The following is a 22,165-nucleotide window of genomic DNA, read 5'->3' as shown; positions in this document are numbered from 1 at the left end:
ACAAAGGGCTTGTCCCCGCCGAAGAGACAGGGGCGGGGTCAAAGCCTAAATATAAAAACAAAATCTTCCCGGGTTTCATCATTCGTCCTGTCTTTCAAGGGGGCACTAGCGGGACTCTTCCCCAATAAACCATGTTCAGAGCAGTTTTAAACCTGGTTAGCTAATATACAAAAATATTCAAACTTACCAGTAACAATAGACATACAATTTGAAACTCTAATGAAAAACCAGTTCTAGCTTATTACATCAGTAAAGACGAAAAAAAAAAAAAACACCCAGCTGTGTATGTATAGACTACTAAGAAGATTCAATAGATGGCTGGTGGCTAGGTAAACGGTTTTGTTCTATCAAAGCCATTTTGCTCGCAGAAAAAAAAAAATTTCTTAAGCAGCATACAATATATGCAACAGAAAGTGCAGAATTAAATAACAGGAACAGACGATTAGATTGAAGAGAATGCAGATGTGTAGATCAACATCTATTTTTCCAAAATTAAACAAAAATTGGCTTTGAGCTGGGGGAGGGGGCAGTGCAAAGTGGGAACATGAAGAGTATCCTCTGATGTTTATGAATGATAAGGGAACGGGAAGCAAACTTTTTTTCAAGGTTTTTGGATCTGATGGATTTTTTTTTCCTCCCGTGAGGTTTCAAAGAAGAGGACTCTCGATGTTGCCGAGGAAAAAAGGGAAGAAACTGCTTGGCTGCGGAAGATAAATACCTTTTGATCCTACCTTGCAAATTTCAAGCTGCCAATGGCCCCACAGAACCCCCATTTTTCCCTGCTTATTCACACATTTGAAACCTGAAAAAAAAACTGTTCTAAAATATGAAAAGCAAAGCTAAAAAGTAATTTTCCTAAATAATTTGTATTCCCAAAATTATATAACTGAATAACTAAATAGCAGAAGGAAATTTTTATAGGAACGTTCCAACTAATAAAGAATGACAGAATAACGCTATCTTGCAACCCATGAGTTAAGAGATTTATTCCGAGATATCAACCTCTCTCACTATGTACCTCCAGATAAGCATGCTTATGAAGTAGTATTGTGCAGGAGAGGGGGGAAATCAAGGCAGATGCCAGGGGTTCATGTCTATAATTCCAGCTCTTCAAGAGACTATGATTTGAGGATTGCAGTTCACGGCTACCTGGAAATGTCTGCAAGACTATCTTCAAGAAACCAGCAAGAATTCAGGACTGTAGGAATGACTCACATACCGTGCCAGCCATGAAGAAGCAAACTAATAGAGAAAATACACTGAATCTGAGCTTCATCAGACATCACTATCCAGGTTATAGGGAAGAGAAACACGTTAAACAATGCTACAGCAAAATCCACTACAGAAATTCTACATGACAACAAAATACATTGAAAGGAAAAAAAAAAAAGACATTTGGAGGGAGAAATATATACATTAAAGTGACTTATGTGATGTTTGCAAGCCTGTAATCTCAACCCTGAGAAAACTTAGGCATGAGGATCTCGAGTTTGAGGCAAACATAAGTTACTTAGACATTATTACCTGTTGACAGAAGTACACACAATCATCTATAAGTGATCTTACTAAGAATATATATCTGAATAAAATCAAGCCTTTAGGGCTGGGAAGGTGGCTCAGTGGTAGGGTGCTTGCTTTGCATGCATGAGGCCCTGGGTTTGATTCCTCAGTACCACATAAGCAGGAAAAAAAAAAGCCGGAAGTGGTGCTGTGGCTCAAGCGGTACAGTGCTAGCCCTTGAGCTGAAGAGCTGAGGGACAGCGCCCAGGCCCAGAGTTCAGGCCCACGTCCAGACTCAAAAAAAAAAAAAAAATCAAGCCTTTAGTTCTAACTACCAGTTTACAGAAAATAAAAGGGACAAAGAAGCAGAAAAAGGGTGTAGGAGAATAGTTTAGTGTAGAGTGTGTGCTTAGTGTGTTTGAGGCTGAAATCTGAGGATCACAGTTCAAAGCCAGCCAGGCAGCAAAGTCTGAAAGATTTTTCTCCAATTAAGCAGCAAAGGCTGGAAATAAAGGTACAGCCAGCCTTGTATAGAAAAAGCTAAGGGTAGCCGGGCACCAGTGGCTCACACCTGTAATCCTAGCTATTCAACAGGCTGAGATCTGAGAATTATGGTTCAAAGCCAGCACAGGCAGGAAAGCCCATGAGACTCTTACCGCCAGTAAACCACTCAGAAAACCCAAAGTGGCAGTATGGCTCAAGTGGTAGAGCACTAGCTTTGAGCTGAAGAGATGAAGGACAGCGTCCAGGCCCAGAGTTCAAGCCCCATGACCGACAAAAGAAAGAAAGAAAGAGAGAGAGAAAGAGGGGGCTGGGAAAGTGGCTCAGTGGTAGAGCGCTCGCCTTGCATGCTTAAAGCCCTGGGTTCGATTCCTCAGCACCACATAAGCAGAAAAAAAAAGCCAAAAGTGGCGCTGTGGCTCAAGTGGTAGAGTGCTAGCCTTGAGCTGAAGAGCTGAGGAACAGCACCCAGTCCAAGAGTTCAGTCCCCACGACTGGAACCCCCCCCCCCCCGCAACAAAAAAAAAGAGAGAGAAAGAGCTAAGGGTTAGTGCCCAGGCCCTAAGTACCAGGAAGGGGAGAGGAAGACATCAAGGAGAGATTAATATGTTAAAATTGGTGTGTTATAATCTGTAACCCACATAATATAGAAAACTGTATAAAACAAACTATTTCCTTTAACATTATTTTGCAAGGAAAAGAAAGAAGAAATGAGAACCAACAGATTAGATCTATAGTCTATTAAAACTTTGATACAGAAATATTAGTCAAATTCATTGTTTGGTGTTTGGGTATTGACTAGACAAGCCAACTCTGTATGTGTGTGTGTGTGTGTGTGTGTGTGTGTGTGTGTGTGTGTGTGTGTGCTGAGGACTTGAACTCAGGGCCTTGAGCTCTCTCACTTTCTCAGAGCAGATAATCTATCACTTAAGCCATACCTCTAGTCTGGCTTTTTGCTGGTTAATTGAAGATGAATCTCTCAAACTTTACTGCCCAGATTGGCTTTGAAATGTATCCTCAGATCTCAGCCTCCTGAAGCCAATTATTTTTTAAGAGAAATTTACTTGCATATTCAATTATATTGAGGAATCATTAATAGGCATTATGGATGTTTTGATTGAAAAAGAGTTCGGATTGGCAAAACACTGACATCTAGAATGTGCTTCAACATAATGGGAGTGAGGATAGCAGGGAAGATGGAGTAAGGGATGGAGACTAGGTAACAATGCAGATGAAACAGTGAGTTGCTATTTAATGTAAATGGATTGTGCTACTTGGCATTTGTTATGTAGTCTCTCTCTTCTTTTGTATATAATATATATATATATATATATGTATGTATATCTGAGTTTTTCCCTCATAAATGACTTTTTAATAAACTAGTTTGTAAGAACAGTTTAGATTGTGCTAATGTATACTATGGACTTTGGCTCATAATGATGTATCACCAATGGTTCATTGATTATAACAGATGAGCCACACATTGTGTGGGATAGTAATGAATGGAGAGGCTGTGTACAGGGGAGAGGAATGGTGGGTGCTATCCGTGTTATCCATTCAGTTTTGCTGAGAACTGAAAACTACTCTGAAAAATAAAGTCCTATGAGGAGGAGGAGGAAGAGGAGGAGGAGGAGGAGGAGGAGGAAAGGAGGAGGAGGAGGAGGAGGAGGAGGGGGAGGGAAGAAGGAGAAGGAGAACGAGAAGGAGAAGGAGGAGAAGAAGAAGGAGAAGGAGGAGAAGAAAAAGAGGAGGAGGAGGAAGGAGGGGAGGGGGAGGAGGAGGGAGAGGGAAGAGGGAGAGAGGGAGAGGGGGAGGAGAAGGGGGAGGAGGAGGAGAATGGAGAGCAACCTGTCAAGGGACTGGTGCAAAAGTAACACAAAGATCTTGAAAAATCTTGTCTATATATATTCAAGTTGGATAGCCCTCTGGATGACAGGATAGACTACAGCACCCTAAAATACCGGTCTCATCCTACCCAGGCAGGCATTTGATCAACGTAAGAGCAAAGAAGGATTGTATTTCCAGGTTAGCCCAGGCAAAAATACCAAGAAAATCCCTTCTCAACCAGTGGCTAGATGTAGTAGCACATGGATGTCATTCAGCAATGTCAAGGTAGAGATCATGAGATCTAAGTTCCAGGGCAGCCTAGGCAAAAAGCATAATCTTATCTTTAAAATGATAAAACAACAACAACAACAGACAAACACACAAAAACATCCAGGTAATGGTAGCTCATGCCTGTAATCCTAAATACTCAGGAGGCTGAGATCTGAGGATCATGGTTTAAAGCCAGCCTGGGCAGAAAAGTCCCTGAGAAATTCTTTTTTTTTTTTTTTTTTCTTTGGGGGGGGGGTCTGGTTGTGGGGCCTGAACTCTGGGCCTGGGCTCTGTCCCTCAGCTCTTCAGCTCAAGGCTAGCGCTCTACCACTTGAGCCACAGCGCCACTTCCGGCTTTTTTCTTTTTGTTTATGTGGTGCTGAGGAATTGAACCCAGGGCCTCATGCATACAAGGCAAGCACTCTACCACTGAGCCACCTTCCCAGCCCCCCTGAGAAATTCTTATCTCTAATTAATCACTCAAAAACCAGAAGTGGAGCTGTAGCTCAAAGTGGTAGAGTGCTAGCCTTGAACAAAAGAGCTCAGAGACAGCTCCCAGGCCCTGAGTTCAAGCCCACAACTGACAAAAAAATAAAAATTATAAAAAATACTAAAGCCAGGTACCAGTAGATCGTACTCTTAGTTACTCTGAGATCAGTCTGCAATCAGAAGGATTGCAGTTTGAGGACAGCCCCAAGTAAAGAATTCATGGAAGTCCCTTCTCAGTCAATAGTTGGGTATAATAGTGAACATCTGTCATCCCAGCTATGTGGGACACTGAGATGAGAATTGAGGTTTCCATCGAGCCTGGGGGAAAAAAGTCTTCAAGAGACTCCATTTCAATTGAAGAAGCTTGGCCTGGTGAGCCTGGATCTGTTGTAAAGGCTACCGTGGAAATCATAAAATAAGAATATTGAGATCAAGGCAGATACTCAGACAAAAAGCAAGTCTCTACCTCAGAAGAATAAGTTTGAATAAAGGGTTGGAGCTCAGTAGTGAAACACCTGATTAGCAAGCACAAGGCCAAGTTCAGAGCACTAAATAAATAATACAGTTGTATACATTTAGGGAAGTACCATGTGATAATTTGATACAGGTACATAATGTATAATAATCATATCATGGAAAACAGCAATCTCTTTTTAAATATTTGTCATTTCTTTTGGGGGGGGGCCTCCAGTCGTGGGGCCTGAACTCTGGGCCTGGGCGCTGTCCCTCAGCTCTTCAGCTCAAAGGCAAGTGCTCTAGCACTTGAGGCCACAGCGCCACTTCCGACTTTTTTTTTATGTGGTGCTGAGGAATCAAACCCAGGGCCTCATGCATGCAAGGCAAGCACTCTACCACTGAGCCACCTTCCCAGCCCATTTGTTATTTCTTTGTACTGAAATGCTTCAAACTCCTCCCTTCTAGCTCTTTATAAAATATATAAATTGTTGTGAACTCTAGTCATAGCAAGCACCAGTGGCTCACACCTGTAATCCTAGCTACTCAGAGGCTGAGATTTGAGGATCGAGGTTCAAAGCCAGCCTGGGCAGGAAAATAGATGAGATTCTTATCTCCAAATAGGCACCATAAAACTGGAAGTAGAGTTGTGACTCAAAGTGGTAGAGTGCTAGCCTTGAGCAGAAAAACTCAAGGACAACACTTAGAGCCTGAGTTCAAGCCCCATGACCAACATTGTGGTACCCATTATCCAACCTTCCTCTTCCCCCAGAATTTGCCTTTGAGGTTTAGATAAAAGACCTCAGGTTTTGCTATTAAAAGGTAAAGGAGAGCTGGAAATGAGGCTTAATGGTAGAGTGCTTGCCTAACATGCATGAAGCTCTGGATTTGATTCCTAAGTACCACATAAACAGAAAAAGCCAGATGTGTCACTGTGACTCAAGTGAACAAAAGAAGCTCATAAAAAGTCTTCAGGCCCTGAGGTCAAGCCCCAGGACTGGCAAAAACAAACTGAAACAACAACAAAAAAAGTGCTAAGAAGACAAGGAGATTAGACAGAATCCCAATGGAGAGACATATTAATAATCATGTATCCAAAGATCACTAGCTAGTGAACTGAATGGAGGACTTGTATTGGGACGTGTCCAATGCCATTGATGATGGCACCCCCAAGGCTGCAGCCTCAAGGGAAAAGGTTCTGTTTCCAAGTGTCTTCCACCTTCCATACTAATCAGGTGATACAATAAATGTTGGACAGCAACATAATTAAAGATTGGAATTCCTATTTAGACTATTATTTAAGTACAATATCACTAAGTCATATGATTTCACAGCCATTACTTATAGTATTTCATAACTAAAAAATGAAAAAAGTCAATTTAATAAGTTCCATTTTTTCTACTGGGCATTATGAAAATGATATCATATGATAAAACAATTTATTACTTTAGCTGTCATAGGCCAATGATAAAAGGAGAAAGGCTGCTGAGTAGCATGTGAATATACTCTCATACCAAATGAAACCTGCATTACATCACAGCAGACAATCTGGCATGATTCATAGTGGTTGGTTCTAATATTTCAAGTCCAATAAAAACTAGATGCTTGATTAATGTCAGTCAACTTTTAATGAGGTGAATGAGACAGTTGTTTTCCCTTCTTTCCTTTAACAATCTTAATAGAAAGTGCCAGACCAGTTTTTCAATATCTGTAATAATTGAACTTGAAGTCTAGATATTATTTCCTGTTCCCAGGTCCAGCAATAATTGGTTTAGATACTTATGTAATGCAGATTGCAGTAACACTAACTTAACTACAATGGGAACAAGACAGCTTATGAAGATACCAAGTCACATCTCATTAAGTTGACATTACAGGAACACTGTATGGGCACATTTTTGTGGATTATTAAGCCCAATTATCCTGAATAAAGAAAGCCTTGGAATTATACTAATTTTGTATTTTTGGTGTGACAAGCATATCTGGACAGTTACATTCTGCATGTATTAATTTTAAAACTAAAATATACAAGAGATTAAATAAAGACTCTAAACTGGGGATATAGTTTTCTACTTTTTCCATATGTATACATATACATATATAGTTTGTGTGTGTGTGTGTGTGTGTGTGTACTCCCACACACGCACATGTGTATTGGTCCTAGGGCTTGAACTCAGGGCCTGGGTGCTGACCCTGAGCTTTTTTGCTCAAGGCTAGTGCTCAATCACTTGAGCCACAGTCCCACTTTTGGCTTTTTGGTGGTTAATTGGAGATAAGAGTCTCATGGTCTTTTCTGTCTAAGCTGTCCTTGAACAGTGATCTTCAGATCTCAACCTCTCAAGATACTAGGATTACAGATGTGAGCCACTTGCACCTAGTTACCACGATTATATTTTAGCAAAGCAATACCAGTTAATATTTCTGTTGTTAATATAAGTTGTCTGGACTTTATGGCTAGTTAATTTTAAATTTATCCTGATTTTCTATGTAAGTGCTGCAAGCGTAAAGAACTTATAAATAATTTATAAATACAAGTAACATTAGCCAGGCACCGGTGGCTCAGCCCTGTAATCCTAGCTACTCAGAAGGCTCAGATCTGAGGATCACAGTTCAAAGCCAGTCCGGGCAGGAAAAATCCGTGAGCTCTTATCTCCAATAAACCACAAAACCGGAAGTGGCACTGTGGCTCAAGTGATAGAGCGCTCACTGAAGAGCTGAAGGACAGCGCCCAGGCCCAGAGTTCAAGCCCCAAGACAGACCAAAAAAAAAAAAGCCAACAAGTCATGAAATTAAAAGCACAGTATGTGCTTTTGTCTCGCTATTTGTTATACGTTCCCAACATATTCAAAAGTACAAAGAATAATGTAATGAACTCCATAACTCCATCATCTAAATCCATCAGTAAAAAACATTGAGGTCAGACATGGGTGGCTCATGTCTGTAATCCTTGCTACACAGGAGGCTGAGACTCCAGTTCCAAGCCAGGGCAGGAAGCTCAGTGAGACTCTTATCTCCAATGAATCACCAAACAGCCAGAAGTGAAGCTGTGGCTCAAGTGGCACAGGCCGACTCCCGCCACGGGAGGCGGATCCTAGCCTGCCAGAACGGAAGTGCCTGAGCCTTCGAACCTTCGGGGAAGCAATTCTGCAACGGACCAAGATGGCGGCGCCCAGCGAGGAGACGCCGTTTGCCGCGGGAATTGAAAAGAATTGGGGTACAGTCGTTCGTTCCCCTGAAGGAACCCCCCAGAAAGTTCGGCAGCTAATAGACGAGGGGATTGCCCCGGAGGATGGGAGCGCAGAAGCGTGAGTTTTTCAGTCCTTGCCTGCGTCCGGCGCTGAACGATAGGCCTAAAGTGCGGGCGGGGGGGGGGGGGGGTGTCTTCTCTTCATCCGCGAGTTCGTCTGTGGAGATTAATTGTCCTTACACGCGGAGGGAGGCTGGGGTTACCAAGATTGGTCGATTGCAGGATGTTGTCAGAAGACTTCGGAAGGAAAAAAGGGCTACAGCTAACTGAATGAGCGCACCTGACACTCTTAGCTGGTGTTCTAAAGAACGTTTCTGTGGAACCCATTTGACACTCTGGTGGGGGAAGCTTAGGAACTTCTTTTCCAGAAAAAAAAAAAAGACTTTAAATGCATAAAAACAAATAACGAGATCAAATTAAACACGTTTATGTTGGAATGTAGTTCTCAAGAATTTATTCCTAGATGGGCTGGGAAGGTGGCTCAGTGGTAGAGCTCTTGCCTTGCTTGCCCGAGGCCGTGGGTTCGATTCCTCAACACCACATAAGCAAAAAGAAAAAAGCCAGAAGTGGCACTGTGGCTCAAGTGGTAGAGTGCTAGCCTTGAGCTGAAGAGCTGAGGGACAGTGCCCAGGTCCAGAGTTCAGGCCCCACTACAGGACCCCCCCCCCAAAAAAAAAAAAAAAAAAGAATTTATTCCTAGGGCCGGGAATGTGGCTTAGTGGTGGAGTGCCTAGCATGCATGAAGCCCTGGGTTCGATTCCTCAGTACCACATAAATAGAAAAAGCCGGAAGTGGCACTGTTGCTCCAGTGGTTGAGTGCTAGCCTTGAGCAAAAGAAGCTCAGGGACAGTGCTCCTAGGCCAGGATTACTGGCCTGAGTTCACGCTCCAGGACTGGCAAATAAATAAATACATAAATAAACCGGGCACTGGTGGCTCACGCCTGTAATCCTAGCAACTCAGGAGGCTGAGATCTGAGGATCGTGGTTCAAAGCCAACCCGGGCAGGAAAGTCTGTGAGACTCTGATCTCCAATAAAACCACTAGAAAACTGGAAGTGGCTCTGTGGCTCAAGTGGTAGAGTGCTTGCCTTGAGCTGAAGAGCTCAGGGACAGCACCCAAGCCCAGAGTTCAAGCCCCACAACCAACAAAAATAAATAAATATTCCTAGGCAGGGACACTTGTTGCTCAAGCCTGTAATGTTAGCTACTCAAGAGACAGAGATCAGGAGAATTAAGGGTTCAGAACCAGCCTGGCAAAAAATATTTCTAAACCTTCATCTCATCTGCAGTAGCTGGGTGAGGTGGTGCACACTTGTCATCTCAGCTGTTCGGAAACTGAGATCAAGAGGATCTCAATTACAGGCCAACCCTTGCAAAATGTTTGGGAGGAACCCTATCCCCAATCTCAACAGAAAAAGCAAATAACGGTGGCATGTGCCTTAAATCACAGTTACACCTGGAAGCTTTTTTTTTTTTTTTTGGGTCCAGTCGTGGGGCCTGAACTCTGGGCCTGGGCACTGTTCCTCAGCTCTTCAGCTCAAGGCTATCACTCTACCACTCGAGCCACAGCGCCACTTCTGGCTTTTTTTTTTTTTTTTTTTCTGCTTATGTGGTGCTGAGGAATTGAACCCAGGGCCTCAAGCATTGCAAGGCAAGCGCTCTACCACTGAGCCACCTTCCCAGCCCATGGAAGCTTAAATAGGATGGAGGTCCTTCCTGTCAAAAAAGTGCCTAAAGCATCTGGGCATCAGTGGCTAACTCATTCAGGAGGCTGAGCAGAAAATGGCGGTTGGAAGCACAGGAGATTTCGTGAGACTTTTATCTTTATTCACTAAAAAACTGAAAGTGGAGCTATGGCTCAAGTGGCAGAGCTCTAGCCTTGAGTACAAAAGTTCAGGGACAGGGCTGGGAAGGTGGCTCAGTGGTAGAGCGCTTGCCTTGCATGCTCAAGGCCCTGGGTTCGATTCCTCAGCACCACATAAGCAAAAAGAAAAAAGCCGGAAGTGGCGCTGTGGCTGAAGTGGTAGAGCACTAGCCTTGAGCTGAAGAACTGAGGGACAGTGCCCAGGCCCAGAGTTCAGGCCCCATGACCGGACCCAAAAAAAAAAAAAAAACACCAAAAGTTCAGGGACATGCTAGGCGCCAGTAGATCATGCCTGTAATCCTAGCCACTCAGGAGGCTGAGATCTGAGTGGTTCAAAAACAGCCTGGGCAGGAAAATCCATGAGGCGACTTTTTTTTTTTGGTTGGTCGTGGGCCTGAACTCTGGGCCTGGACACTGTCCCTGAGCTCTTCAGCTCAAGGCTAGTTTTCTACCACTTGAGCCACTATGCTACTTCCAGCTTATGTGTTGCTGAGGAATCAAACCCAAGGCCTCATGCATGCAAGGCAAGCACCCTACCACTGAGCTACCTTCCCAGCCAACACCCTACCCCCCATACTCTTATCTCCGTCAGAAAACCGGAAGTGGTGCTGTGGTTCAAGTGATAGAGCGCTATCCTTGAGCTGAAGAGCTCAGGGACAGCACCCAGGCTCAGAGTTCAAGTCTCACAACCAACAACAACAACAAAAAAGGTTCAGGGACAGTGCTTCGGCCCAGAGTTCAAGCCCGAGGGCCAGCCACCCCACCCCCCACTCATCCCCAAAAAAGTACCTAAAGCAAAATGGGCTGAAAGTGAAATGTGGACTAGAGGTAGAGTGCCTATTAAACAAGGGCAAATTCCAATGCTGTATAAATATAGTTGGTGATTGATGATATGATGTTGATATTGATGATACAATGGTACAATGAAAGATTATCCACCATTTTACTTTATTTTAGGAAGGACACATCTCCCAAAGGTCAGCCAGTTAATGGATCGCCTGAAGCAGAGCAACCACCATTGGAATCCACCAGCAAAGAAGCCTTCTTTAACAGAGTTGAAACGTTTTCCATATCCTTTTTCAGTGAACCTAAACAGTTCCACTTGCTCCTGGAATTATCATTCCTCTAGAATACTACACTACTTACTCTGCTATTTTATTTTATTTGGTGCTTGTACTAGAGCTTAAACTCAGGACCTCAGGCTCTCAAGAAAAACAGATGGCACTTTTCCTCTTGAGCCACACTTCAGTCCATATTTTTTTTTCCTGTAGATTTTTCTCTATATATAGAGAGATAGGTAATAATAACTATTATTATAGAGATAATTGTTATTATTAAGGTATTGTACAGAACAGTTACCATTTCATAAGTAAGGTAATGAGTAGGTATCTTTTTAGACCACTACTGTCTCTGTCCACAAGTTGCATAGTTCATTTTCCACAGTGTCTATCGAGTACCATGTCTGCATTTGTTCATCCTCCCTTGCTCTATTTCTGCACCTCCCTTTTGCCCTCCCCTCAAAAGACAGATAAAACAATAAACATAACCCCCCCAAAACAAAAACTATCAGGGCTGGGCTGGAAAGTTGGCTCAGTGGTAGAGCGCTTGCCTTGCATGCATGAGGCCCTGGGTTCCTCAGCACCACATAAGCAAAAAGAAAAAAGCGGGAAGTGGCGCTGTGGCTCAAGTGGTAGAGCGCTAGCCTTGAGCTGAAGAGCTGAGGGACAGCGCCCAGGCCCAGAGTTCACGCCCCACAACTGGACCCAAAAAAAAAAAAAAAAACTATCAGGGCTGGGAATGTGGCTTAATGGTAGAATGCTTGCCTAACATGCATAAAGCCCTGGGTTAGATTCCTCAGTACCACTTAATCAGAAAAAGCCAGAAGTGGTGCTGTGGTTGAAGTAGTAGAGTACTAGCCTTGAGCAAAAAGTAGCTCAGGGGACAGCACCCAGGCCCTAAATTCAAGCCCCAGGACTGGCAAAAAAAAAAAAAAAAAAAAAATCTATCAACACAACCACCACCACCACCAATAGCAACGAACAACAACAAAAACCCATGTTTCTGTATCCTGGAATTCGTATTTTAAATGATCAGTGGCATTATGCCTGGCTAATTGGAGGTAAGACATTTTTGCCCAGGTTGACGTCCAGCCTTGATCCTCTATCTCAGCCTCTTGAGTAGCTAGTATTACTGATATGAGCCACTGATGTATGGCTTATTCTGATGTTTCAAACTGAAATCGTGGGCTGGAAAGGTGGCTCAGTGGTAGAGTGCTTGCCTTGTATGCATGAGGCCCTGTGTTTGATTCCTCAGCACCATATAAGCAGAAAAAGCTGGAAGTGGCACTGTGGCTCAAGTGGTAGAGCACTAGCCTTGAGCTGAAGAGCTGAGGGACAGCACCCAGACCCAGAGTTCAAGACCCATGACCAAAAAAAAAAAAAAATCAAACTGAAATCATCTTGGTAAGAGCTTTTTTTTTTGTCAGCCCCCAGCCCAGCTTTTTATTATTATTATCATCATCATCATTATTATTATTATAAAGGTGTTGTACAGAGGGGTAACAGTTTTACAAGTCAGGTAATGAGCACATTTCTTTTTGGAGAATGTCACCCCTTCTCTCTCTCTCTTCCCCAGTTTGTCCCATCTGTCTCCATCCACAAGTTATATAGTTCATTTTATTTTATTTTTTGCCAGTCCTGGGGATTGAACTCAGGGCTTGGGCACTGTCCCTGAGCTTCTTTTGCTTAAGGCTAACATTCTACCCCTTGAATCTCAGTGCCACTTCCCAGCTTTTTCTGTATATGTGGTACTGAGGAATTGAACCCAGGGCTTCATGCTTGCTAGGCAAGCACTCTACCACTAAGCCACATTCCCAGCCTTATAGTTTATTTCCTTATAGTGTCTAGTGAATCCCACTGCTGCATTTGCCTACCCTTTGTCCCTCCATTTCTGTGCTTCCCTTTACTCTCCCATAGACAAATAAATGGACAAACAAGACAAAGAACAAAAATAGCAACAAAGAGAAAATCTCCTGCTTCCATTACCTAGAGTTCTTTTCAATAAATATTATTTTGTGTGATAAAATGAACATAGGCATTGCACCTTTGTGTTTCTCTCCTAAGGGTGTCTTCCTTTGGTTGTATGAATGCCTAGAGTCCTGTATAATTTATCATGTCCCAGTGTATTTTAGATCTAGCTTTGCATATGAAAGAAAACTTGCACTGTTTGTTTTTCTGAGCTTGGCTTACCTCACTTCAGCTCAACTTTTTTCTGGTTAATTGGATATGAAATTGTGTGGACTTTTCTGCCCAGGCTAGCTTTAGTCCTCCAGGTCTCAACCTCTTCAGTACGTAGGATTATAGCCAAGAGCTACTGGCACTTTAACATTTATATATACATTCTACTTTTTAGCCTTCATTCCTTCTTTTGCTGATTTTAGAATACTTTTCAAATTTCTGGGGTTGGAGGCATGGCTCAGTAGAGCGCTAGCCAGTGAGCAAAAGCATCAGGTACAGAGTTCCAGTGTTGGTCTCAGCCCCACCCCAAAATGAAAAGAAGTTTTTTGTTGTTGTTGTTTGTTTTTTATAACTATAAAACTTCTTGCAGCAGGGCACCAGTAGCTCACGCCTTTAATCCTAGCTACTCAGGAGGTTGAGATCTGAAGCTCATGGTTCAAAGCCAACCAGGGCAGGAAAGTGAGACTCTTATCTCCAGTTAACCACCAGAAAACTGGAAGTGGCACTGTAGCTCAAGTGGTAGAATGCTCGCCTTGAGCTGAAGAGTTCAGGGACAGCACCCAGGCCCAGAGTTCAAACCCCATGACTGACAGAAAGAAAAAAAAAATAACTTTCTTGCATTGTCTTTAATGAGTATTGTTTCTCTTTTTTTATGTGTGTGTCCCTATCCTGGGGCTTGAACTCAGAGCCTGGGTGCTGTCCTGAGCTATTTTGCTGAAGGCTAGCAGTGTAGCACCTGAACCACAGCTCCACTTCTGGCTTTTTTTCGTAGTCATTTAGAGAGTCATTGTTTGTTTAGAGTCATTTGTGTGTTTGTTTTTTGGTCGGTCATGGGGCTTGAACTCTGGGCCCTGTGCTCTTCAGCTCAAGGCGAGCACTCTACCACTTGAGCCACAGCGCCACTTCCAGTTTTCTAGTGGTTTATTGGAGATAAGAGTCTCACAGACTTTCCTGCCCAGGCTGGCTTTGAACCGCGATCCTCAGATCTCAGCCTCCTGAGTAGCTAGGATTACAGGCGTGAGCCACCAGCACCTGGCTGGAGTTAAGAGTCTTTCATGAACTTTTTTGCTTGGGCTGATTTTGAATGGTGATCCTTAGATCTCAGCCTTCTGAGTAGCTAAGAATATAGGTGTGAGCCACCCGCACCTGGCTCTCTTTTTGTTTTTTGGTTTAAGTAGTAGGGAATGAGTCAAGGGCCTTATGCATACTAGACAAGTGTTCTACCCAAAAGCTATAGTCCCAGGCCAAGCATCAGTAAATGTTTAAGGATTCTTTCCTAAGAGCATGCTTGTAGATACTTTCAACTATATAAAAAACATTACCCACCTATTAATAAATGATAAACTTGGGAGAATAATGAAAAAATTTGTTGTAGCAATTACAGGTTTGAAATCAGGGCCTTGTGCTTGCAAGACAGGTATTCAGCCACCTAGCTACACTTTCAGCCCTTTGTGCTTTAGTTATTTTTTCAAATAAAGTCTTCCTTTTTATCTAATCTATCTTACATTGTAGTCCTGTTTATGCTTCTTGCGTAGCTGGTATGACAGGTACACATTATAGCACCCAGCTTTTTTATTGGTTGAGATGGGGGGAGGTCTCAAAAACTTGTCTTGAATTACAGTAACTCCCCCCCTTAGCTTTCTGATTTGCTACATTTACAAGCATGAAACACTATATCTGGCTATGAAAATTAGTGCTTTCCTTTTTTTCCTCTTAAAAAATGTTTTGGTATCATGAATCTGATATACAGAGGTTACACTTTTATAAGTCAGGTAATGAGTACATTTCTTTTTGGAAAGTGTCACCCCTTCCTTCACTTTATCCTAGTTTTTCCCTCCTATCCTACCCACAAGTTATATACAGTTCATTTTGAACATAGTGTCTAGTGAGTACCACTGCTTTGTTTGTTACTCTTTGTCCCTCCATTTCTGTTCTTTCCTCCTACCCTCACAAAGACAAATGTTTTTTTTTTTCCCCTTTTTGTGCTGGTCTTGGGGCTTGAACTCCGGGCCGTGTGCGATCCCTTATCTTTTTTGCTTAAGACTAGCCTCTACCACTTGAGCTAAAACTCCACTTCTGGCTTCTTAGTGGTTAATTGGAGATAAGAGTCTCATGGACTTTTCTGCCCAGGTTGGCTTTGAACTTTGATCCTCAGTAGCTAAGATTATAGGCATGAGCTACCCGTGTTTATCTGATAATTTTTACTTTTTGGAACTAATGGATGTGGTGCCATAGGAGAATATAGATCAGTGGTAACAGTCATATCTGTATTTTTTACGTTGACCGTCCTTTATTGCTTAGGCAATTCTTCCTGCTTTCACTAGTGTTTTAAAGTTCCTATAATTTCAGATTGAATGAAAGTGAATAGCCTCTGTGTTCCATTCTACAATCAGTAATAAAATGTAGTTTTGTTGTTGGTTTTTTATGAGTTTTTATATGTTGTCCAGGGTGGTCTTATCTTCATGGGCTCAAGTAATCCTCCTGTCTCAGCCTCACAAATAAGTAGAACTACTCATATGCTATAAAGTAAACATTTGAATCATATGAAATACAGAGAACTAGCCAGGTACTGGTGGCTCATGTCTATAATCCTAGCTACTCAAAGGCTGAAGTTGGAAGCCAGCTTGGCCAAACAAATGAAGGAGACTCTTATCTCCATATAACTTGCAAAAAGAAAGCCTGAACTGGCTGGCTGCCAGTGGCTCACACCTGTAATCCTAGGAGGCTAAAATCTGAGAATCATAGTTTGAAGCCAGCTGGGGCAGAAAAGAGCCCGGGAGACTCTCATCTCCAGTTAACCAGTGGCACTGTGGCTCAAAGAGGTAGAGCACTAGCCTTGAGCAAAATAGCTCAGGGATAGAGCCCGGCCCTGAGTTGAAGCCCCATGACCAACAAAATTTTTAAAAAAATAGCCTGAACTAGGGGCATGGCTCAATGTAGAGTGCCAGCCAGGAGCAAAAGCTAAGTGAGAGAGTGAAAGACTTAAGATCTATCCCCGCAGGGCACTGGTTGGTGGCTCACACCCATAATCCTAGCTACTCAGGAGGCTGTGATCTGAGGATCACAGTTCAAAGCCAGCCCGGGCAGGAAAGTCTGTGAGACTCTTATCACCAATAAAACCACCAGAAAACTGGAAGTGGCTCTGTGGTTCAATTGGTAGGTGCTTGCTTTGAGCTGAAGAGCTCAGTAACAGTGCCCAGGCCCAGAGTTCAAGCCCATGACCGACAAAAAAAAAAAAAAAAAATCTATCTCCTGAACTGGCACACAAAAACAGTAATATATATGTATATAAATGCAGACACATTCGTGTGTGTGTGTGTGTGTGTGTGTGTAGAACGCTTCCTAAAGGCAAAAGTTAATGTATTACTCTGCTTGATGCTCAAATGACCTTCATCATTTTGCAAAGTATGTACTTTGAAATTGGTCTGTAATTTTTCTTTCCTTTTTTGCCAGTCCTAGGGATTGAACTCAGGGCCTGGGCACCGTCCCTAAGCTTCTTTTGCTCAAGGCTAGCACTCTACCATTTGAGCCACAGCACCACTTCCGGCTTTTTCTGTTTCTGTGGTACTAAGGAATGGAACCCAGGGCTTCTTGCATGCGAGGCAAACACTCTACCACTATGCCACATTCCCAGTCCGGTCTATAATTTTTCTTACTGCTTACCTCATAACTTTGTTTATTAAAGTTTTAATTCTGTTTTAGTCACTGTTATGTACTTGTATTCTTGCTTTTCTTAACATAAATACTCTTTGAAATGGGCAGGGAAGCCCCCTGAACTATCTCCACTTGTCTGTGCGAAATATGGCTGGGTCACAGTTGAATGTGACATGCTCAAATGTTCCAGCTGCCAAGCTTTTCTCTGTGCCAGTTTACAGCCAGCTTTTGACTTTGACAGATGTAAGTATAAAGTAGAGATTACATTTTCCTCCACAATCAAAGACTCAGTAGTTTTAGAACTGGCAATATGGGACACACCTGAAATACTAACATTCAGGACACTGAAGCAGGATGGAGGATTTAAGTAAGACTAGCCGAGGCTATATACTTCCAGGCAGCTCCTAAGTTGGCTTGATAAATTGACTTTATATATTCTAAGTAATTGATAGTGAAATTTTTTTTTTTTTTTTGTCGGTCGTGGGGCTTGAACTCTGGGCCTGGGCGCTGTCCCTCAGCTCTTCAGCTCAAGGCGAGCGCTCTACCACTTGAGCTACAGCGCCACTTCCGGTTTTCTGGTGGTTTATTGGAGATAGGAGTCTCACGGTCTCTCCTGCCTGGGCTGGCTTTGAACCGTGATCCTCAGATCTCAGCCTCCTGAGTAGCTAGGATTACAGGCGTGAGCCACCAGCGCCCGGCTGGAATGTTTATTTTTTAAATAAGTTTTTTATTGTGAAAATACTGTACAGAGTTACAATTACATGAACAGAGTAATGAGTATATTTCATATCTAGCATTGTTGCCCCCTTCTTTGTTTTCCCCTACCATCCTATCCCTCCCACCTCCTCAACTACACTCCCCCCCTCCCACCTGAATTGTAAAGTTCGTTTTTTGGGGGTTTTTTTGGGGTCTGGTCGTAGGGCCTGAACTCTGGGCCTGGGTGCTGTCCCTCAGCTCTTCAGCTCAAGGCTAGCGCTCTACTACTTGAGCCACAGCACCACTTCCAGCTTTTTTCTTTTTGCTTATGTGGTGCTGAGGAATTGAACCCAGGGCCTCATGCATGCAAGGCAAGCGCTCTACCACTGAGCCACCTTCCCAGCCCTAAAGTTCGATTTTTGACATAGCATCTTGTACTTCTCATTGTTGCAATGGATCAATCTGTGGAATGTTTATTTTTAATTTATAATTTTGGACAAAGAAACAGGACTTTTAGGAGGCTCACACTTTGAAATGTCCCAATAATTTATGTAATGTTTGTGTTGATCTTAGGATCTCAGTTTAACTTACTTTGTGAACAATTTTGAGATCATATTGCTACTGCTTTTTATATTTTTTAATTCTCTCGTTTTATCTGTAGTTGCATTTGTAGTCTTTTAGCTCTTTGGCTTTGGCTTTTGAATCTGTGTAGTGTTTTTTAAGTCATGTTACCTGTGTGGATTTCAGATAAGGAACGCTGTGCTGAACTGAGAAAATCATTGTATACTGCTCATGAAAAGTTCTGTTTCTGGCCAGACAGCCCCTCTCCAGGTACTTGACAACTTCCACTTATCAACTCTCCTAGATCTCTCCTCTAATATTGTTCATTACTTTATTTAAAAAAACCTAGTCTTTGAAGTTTGTTTTTCCTCAATTTGTACTTTTCAAGAACTTGTATTCATTTACATTTTCATTTTATGTTTTAACTTTATCAAGTGCTTGTGTTGTACAGTAGGCTTCACAGTGTGGAGCTTGTCCTATTGAATCCTCACAAGAGCCCTGGGAGGCAGCTGTCATCAATTAGTTGTTTGGGGTGAGGAAATTAAGAACTAAAGGATTGCCACGTCTATAATTTTCTCTGGTTCCAAATTCTGCTTCTACCCATTGAGCACTTCCTATTTTACCTTGGTTCCTGTAAAGAGAAGGTTCACTAGTTGCACTAATGATGGCTATGGAAGACTCCCAGCACTGAGGTAAGACATCACCCCAGCCCAAGGCTGCCTCAGCCAGGTACCAGGAAGGGCCAAGTCCATGCTTCAGGTTTCTTCCCAGTACCACGGGGTGTCAGGACACAATTTCCATTAAAATAGGAAACACTGGTGTGTATGCTGAGGACTTCTGAATAAAAAAGCCCTCAACCTAGTAAGCCCCTGTGATATTAAAATATTTTGTTGGTCGTGCAGACATATTTCTGCTGAGACCTTCAACAGCAGAGCCCTCTGGTGGAGAAATCTCACCAAGTACAAAATTCTTCTTTCATGTTACAAAGCAACAATGTTCATCCATATCTTCTTATATACCTTAATCAAGGATTGGTGCAGGTTAGATATGATTTTTATTTCAAGTTGGAGAGCTCAAGTTAATTCCAGGGTCAGTAATAGTGAGGAATGCCCTATGAGTGACCACTAAGAGGAGAAAAAATATGGTTGAAGATGACCTCTGATGAAATTGTTTAAGTGAAAGTGATCATATGACAAGGATTTCCTACCGATAGCCTATGTTTCTCACAGCTCAGTCTTGTGTGCATTTGAATCTATCCCTGTTCAGTACTTAGTGCAAGTGACTCTAGGCTCTGTCACTGGTCCTCAGCTCTTTTTTTTTTTTTTTTTGGAGGAGGGGGTTCCAGTCGTGGGGCCTGAACTCTGGGCCTGGGCACTGTCCCTCAGCTCTTCAGCTCAAGACTAGCGCTGTACCACTTGAGCCACAGCACCACTTCCGGCTTTTTTCTTTTTGCTTATGTGGTGCTGAGGAATGGAACCCAGGGTCTCATGCATGCAAGACAAGCGCTCTACCACTGAGCCACCTTCCCAGCCCAGGTCCTCAGTTCTTGTTGCTATGTGCTTTTCTTTCTTGACCCCATTCACAGCTTTTGCTTCCTTGGGGATATCTAATTTCTCTCCAGACCTCACTTTTGAGGTTGATTCATACCTTTTGTTTTGTTTTATCTCTATCAAGGGTTGAACTTAAGATCTCGTTTGCTCATTCAGTTAGTGCTCTACCACTTGAGCCATGCCTCTAGTATCATTTTTTGCTAGTTAATTGGAGACAAAAATCTCCAACCCCTTTCTTCCCCCCCACAGACCCTGGGGTTTAAACTCAGGGCGTAGGCACTGTCCCTAAGTTTCTTTGTACTCAAGGCTAGTGCTCTACGACTTGAGCCTCAGCGCCACTTCCAGCTTTTTCTAAGTAGTTTATTGGAGATAAGGGTCTCGCAGACTTTTCTGCCTGGGCTGGCTTCAAACCACAATCCTCAGATCCTAAGTAGCTAGGATTACAGGCATGAGCCACCAGTACCTGGCGCGCGTGTGTGTGTGTGTGTGTGTGTGTGTGTGTGTGTGTGTGTGTGTGTGTGTGTGTGTGTGTGTGTGTGTGTGTGTGTGTGTGTGTGTGTGTGTGTGTGTGTGTGTGTGTGTGTGTGTGTGTGTGTGTGTGTGTGTGTGTGGCTATTTTTTATTTTGTGTGTGTGTGTGTGTGATAGTTTTAGGCCTTAAATTCAGGACCTGAGGTGCTGTCTCTGAGCTTTTGTGCTCTACCACTTGGGCCACAGCTCCACTTCCTGTCATGGACTTTCCTGCCCAGTCTGGCTTTGAACCATGATCCTCAGATCTCAGCTTCCTCAGTAGCTAGGATTACAAGCGTGAGCCATTGGCACCTGCTTGGCTTTGCTTTTTTGAGATAAGATCTCAACTTGCAGCCTGAGCTGGCCTCCAACCTGTAATCCTGCCTCTGCCTCCCAACCTTTTTCATGCCCAGCTTTTTCTTGATTTTTTTTAATGTCTGTGTCTTTAATGTCTTCCCCTTTTATTGTTTTGCTAGTACTGAGGTTTTTATTTTACATTTACATTTTTATTGTTATTATTAAGGTGTTGTACACAGGAGTTGCCATTTTATAAGTCAGGTAATGAGTACATTTCTTTTTGGACAATGTAGTACTGAGGTTTTTTTTGGTGTGTGTCGGGGGGAGGTGTTTTTTTGCTTTTGCCAGTCCTGGAGCTTGAACTCAGGACCTGGGCACTGTCCCTGACGTCTTTTGCTCAAGGCTAGCACTCTTCCACTTGAGCCACAGCACCACTTCTGGCTTTTCTGTTTATGTAGTGCTCAGGAATGGAACCCAGGGCTTCATGCTTGCTAGGTAAGCACTCTACCACTAAGCCACATTCCAGCCCTAGTACTGAGTTTTGAACTCAAGGCCTTGTGCTTGCTCAGCTTGCTTGTTTGATTGGCATTCTACTATTTGAGCTACACTTCTAGTCAAGCCTTTTGCTGATTTTGTGGAGATGCAGTCATGAGGACTTTCTACCTGGTCTGGCTTCAAACCTCAGTCCTTTAGATCTCAGCCTCCTAAGTAAATATACAGGCTTGAAGCCAGGCACTTCACTGGGACAGTGCCCAGGCACTTAGTTTAGGCCCCAAGACTGGCACAAAACAAAAAAAGAAACAGAGGCATGAGCCATTGGCTCCTGCCTTTTCATTTTCTTTTTTGTAGTGCTGGAGATTGAACCCAGATTTTCACATATGCTAAGTAAAAGGAACATATTTAGTGAAATGGTTCATGTTTTTAAATTGATAGCAAGTATTTTTATGTAAGTTGTTACAGTCACCCCTTGTTAGCCATGAGGGATTAGTTGCAAGATTCTCTATTAATCTGTAGATCTTTTAAGTTAAATTACATAAAATTATATTACATAGAACATTATATTATTTATATATCACTCTCCCTTCTCCTTCCCAAAACAATTTCAGCAGGTTTCATTGTTCAGTTTTCAAAGTTACAAACAATCTATTTTCACCATATTCATCATCTTTCATCCTCCTTGTTAGCCCATCCCCCTTCTGCTAGTACCAACCCCTCATACACACAGAACCTTTTTCTCTCTCCTGGCCCCCACATCCCTATTGATAACAACTTTCACTAAGCTTTGCATATGTACTTGGAATGTATTATAAAATTACTCTTTTTTTTTTCCTTCTCCCTTCCCTTTTCCTCCTAAGTAGTCCCTGAGATTCAGTTCTGTGTTTATGTTATTTTACTTTTTTGCCAGTCCTGTGGCTTGAACTCAGGGCATGGGCACTGTCCCTGAGCTTCTTTTGCTCAAGGCTGGCACTCTGCATCTCAGTGCCACTTCTGGCTTTTTCTATTTATGTGGT

At 42.8% G+C, this 22,165-nt stretch overlaps 1 protein-coding gene across 2 annotated transcripts in view; it reads left to right on the top strand.

The window, feature by feature from the left end:
• The first annotated feature begins 8,193 nt into the window (after window positions 1-8,193).
• Zc3hc1 (zinc finger C3HC-type containing 1) overlaps window positions 8,194-22,165 on the top strand; it is a 28,582-nt gene continuing 14,610 nt past the window's right edge. For both annotated transcript variants that reach the window (XM_042695959.1, XM_042695960.1), the window contains exons 1-4: window positions 8,194-8,345; window positions 11,109-11,220; window positions 17,134-17,284; window positions 18,485-18,568. In XM_042695959.1, the coding sequence (XP_042551893.1) occupies window positions 8,200-8,345; window positions 11,109-11,220; window positions 17,134-17,284; window positions 18,485-18,568 (493 nt within the window). In that variant the 5' untranslated portion in view covers window positions 8,194-8,199. The remainder of the gene's footprint in view (window positions 8,346-11,108; window positions 11,221-17,133; window positions 17,285-18,484; window positions 18,569-22,165) is intronic.

This window comes from Dipodomys spectabilis, unplaced genomic scaffold, assembly GCF_019054845.1.
Source record: "Dipodomys spectabilis isolate Male_0828 unplaced genomic scaffold, ASM1905484v1 ptg000197l, whole genome shotgun sequence".
NCBI lineage: Eukaryota > Metazoa > Chordata > Mammalia > Rodentia > Heteromyidae > Dipodomys > Dipodomys spectabilis.
The sequence above is the reverse complement of the archived record's forward strand: the minus strand, read 5'-3'. Positions and strand labels throughout refer to the sequence as shown.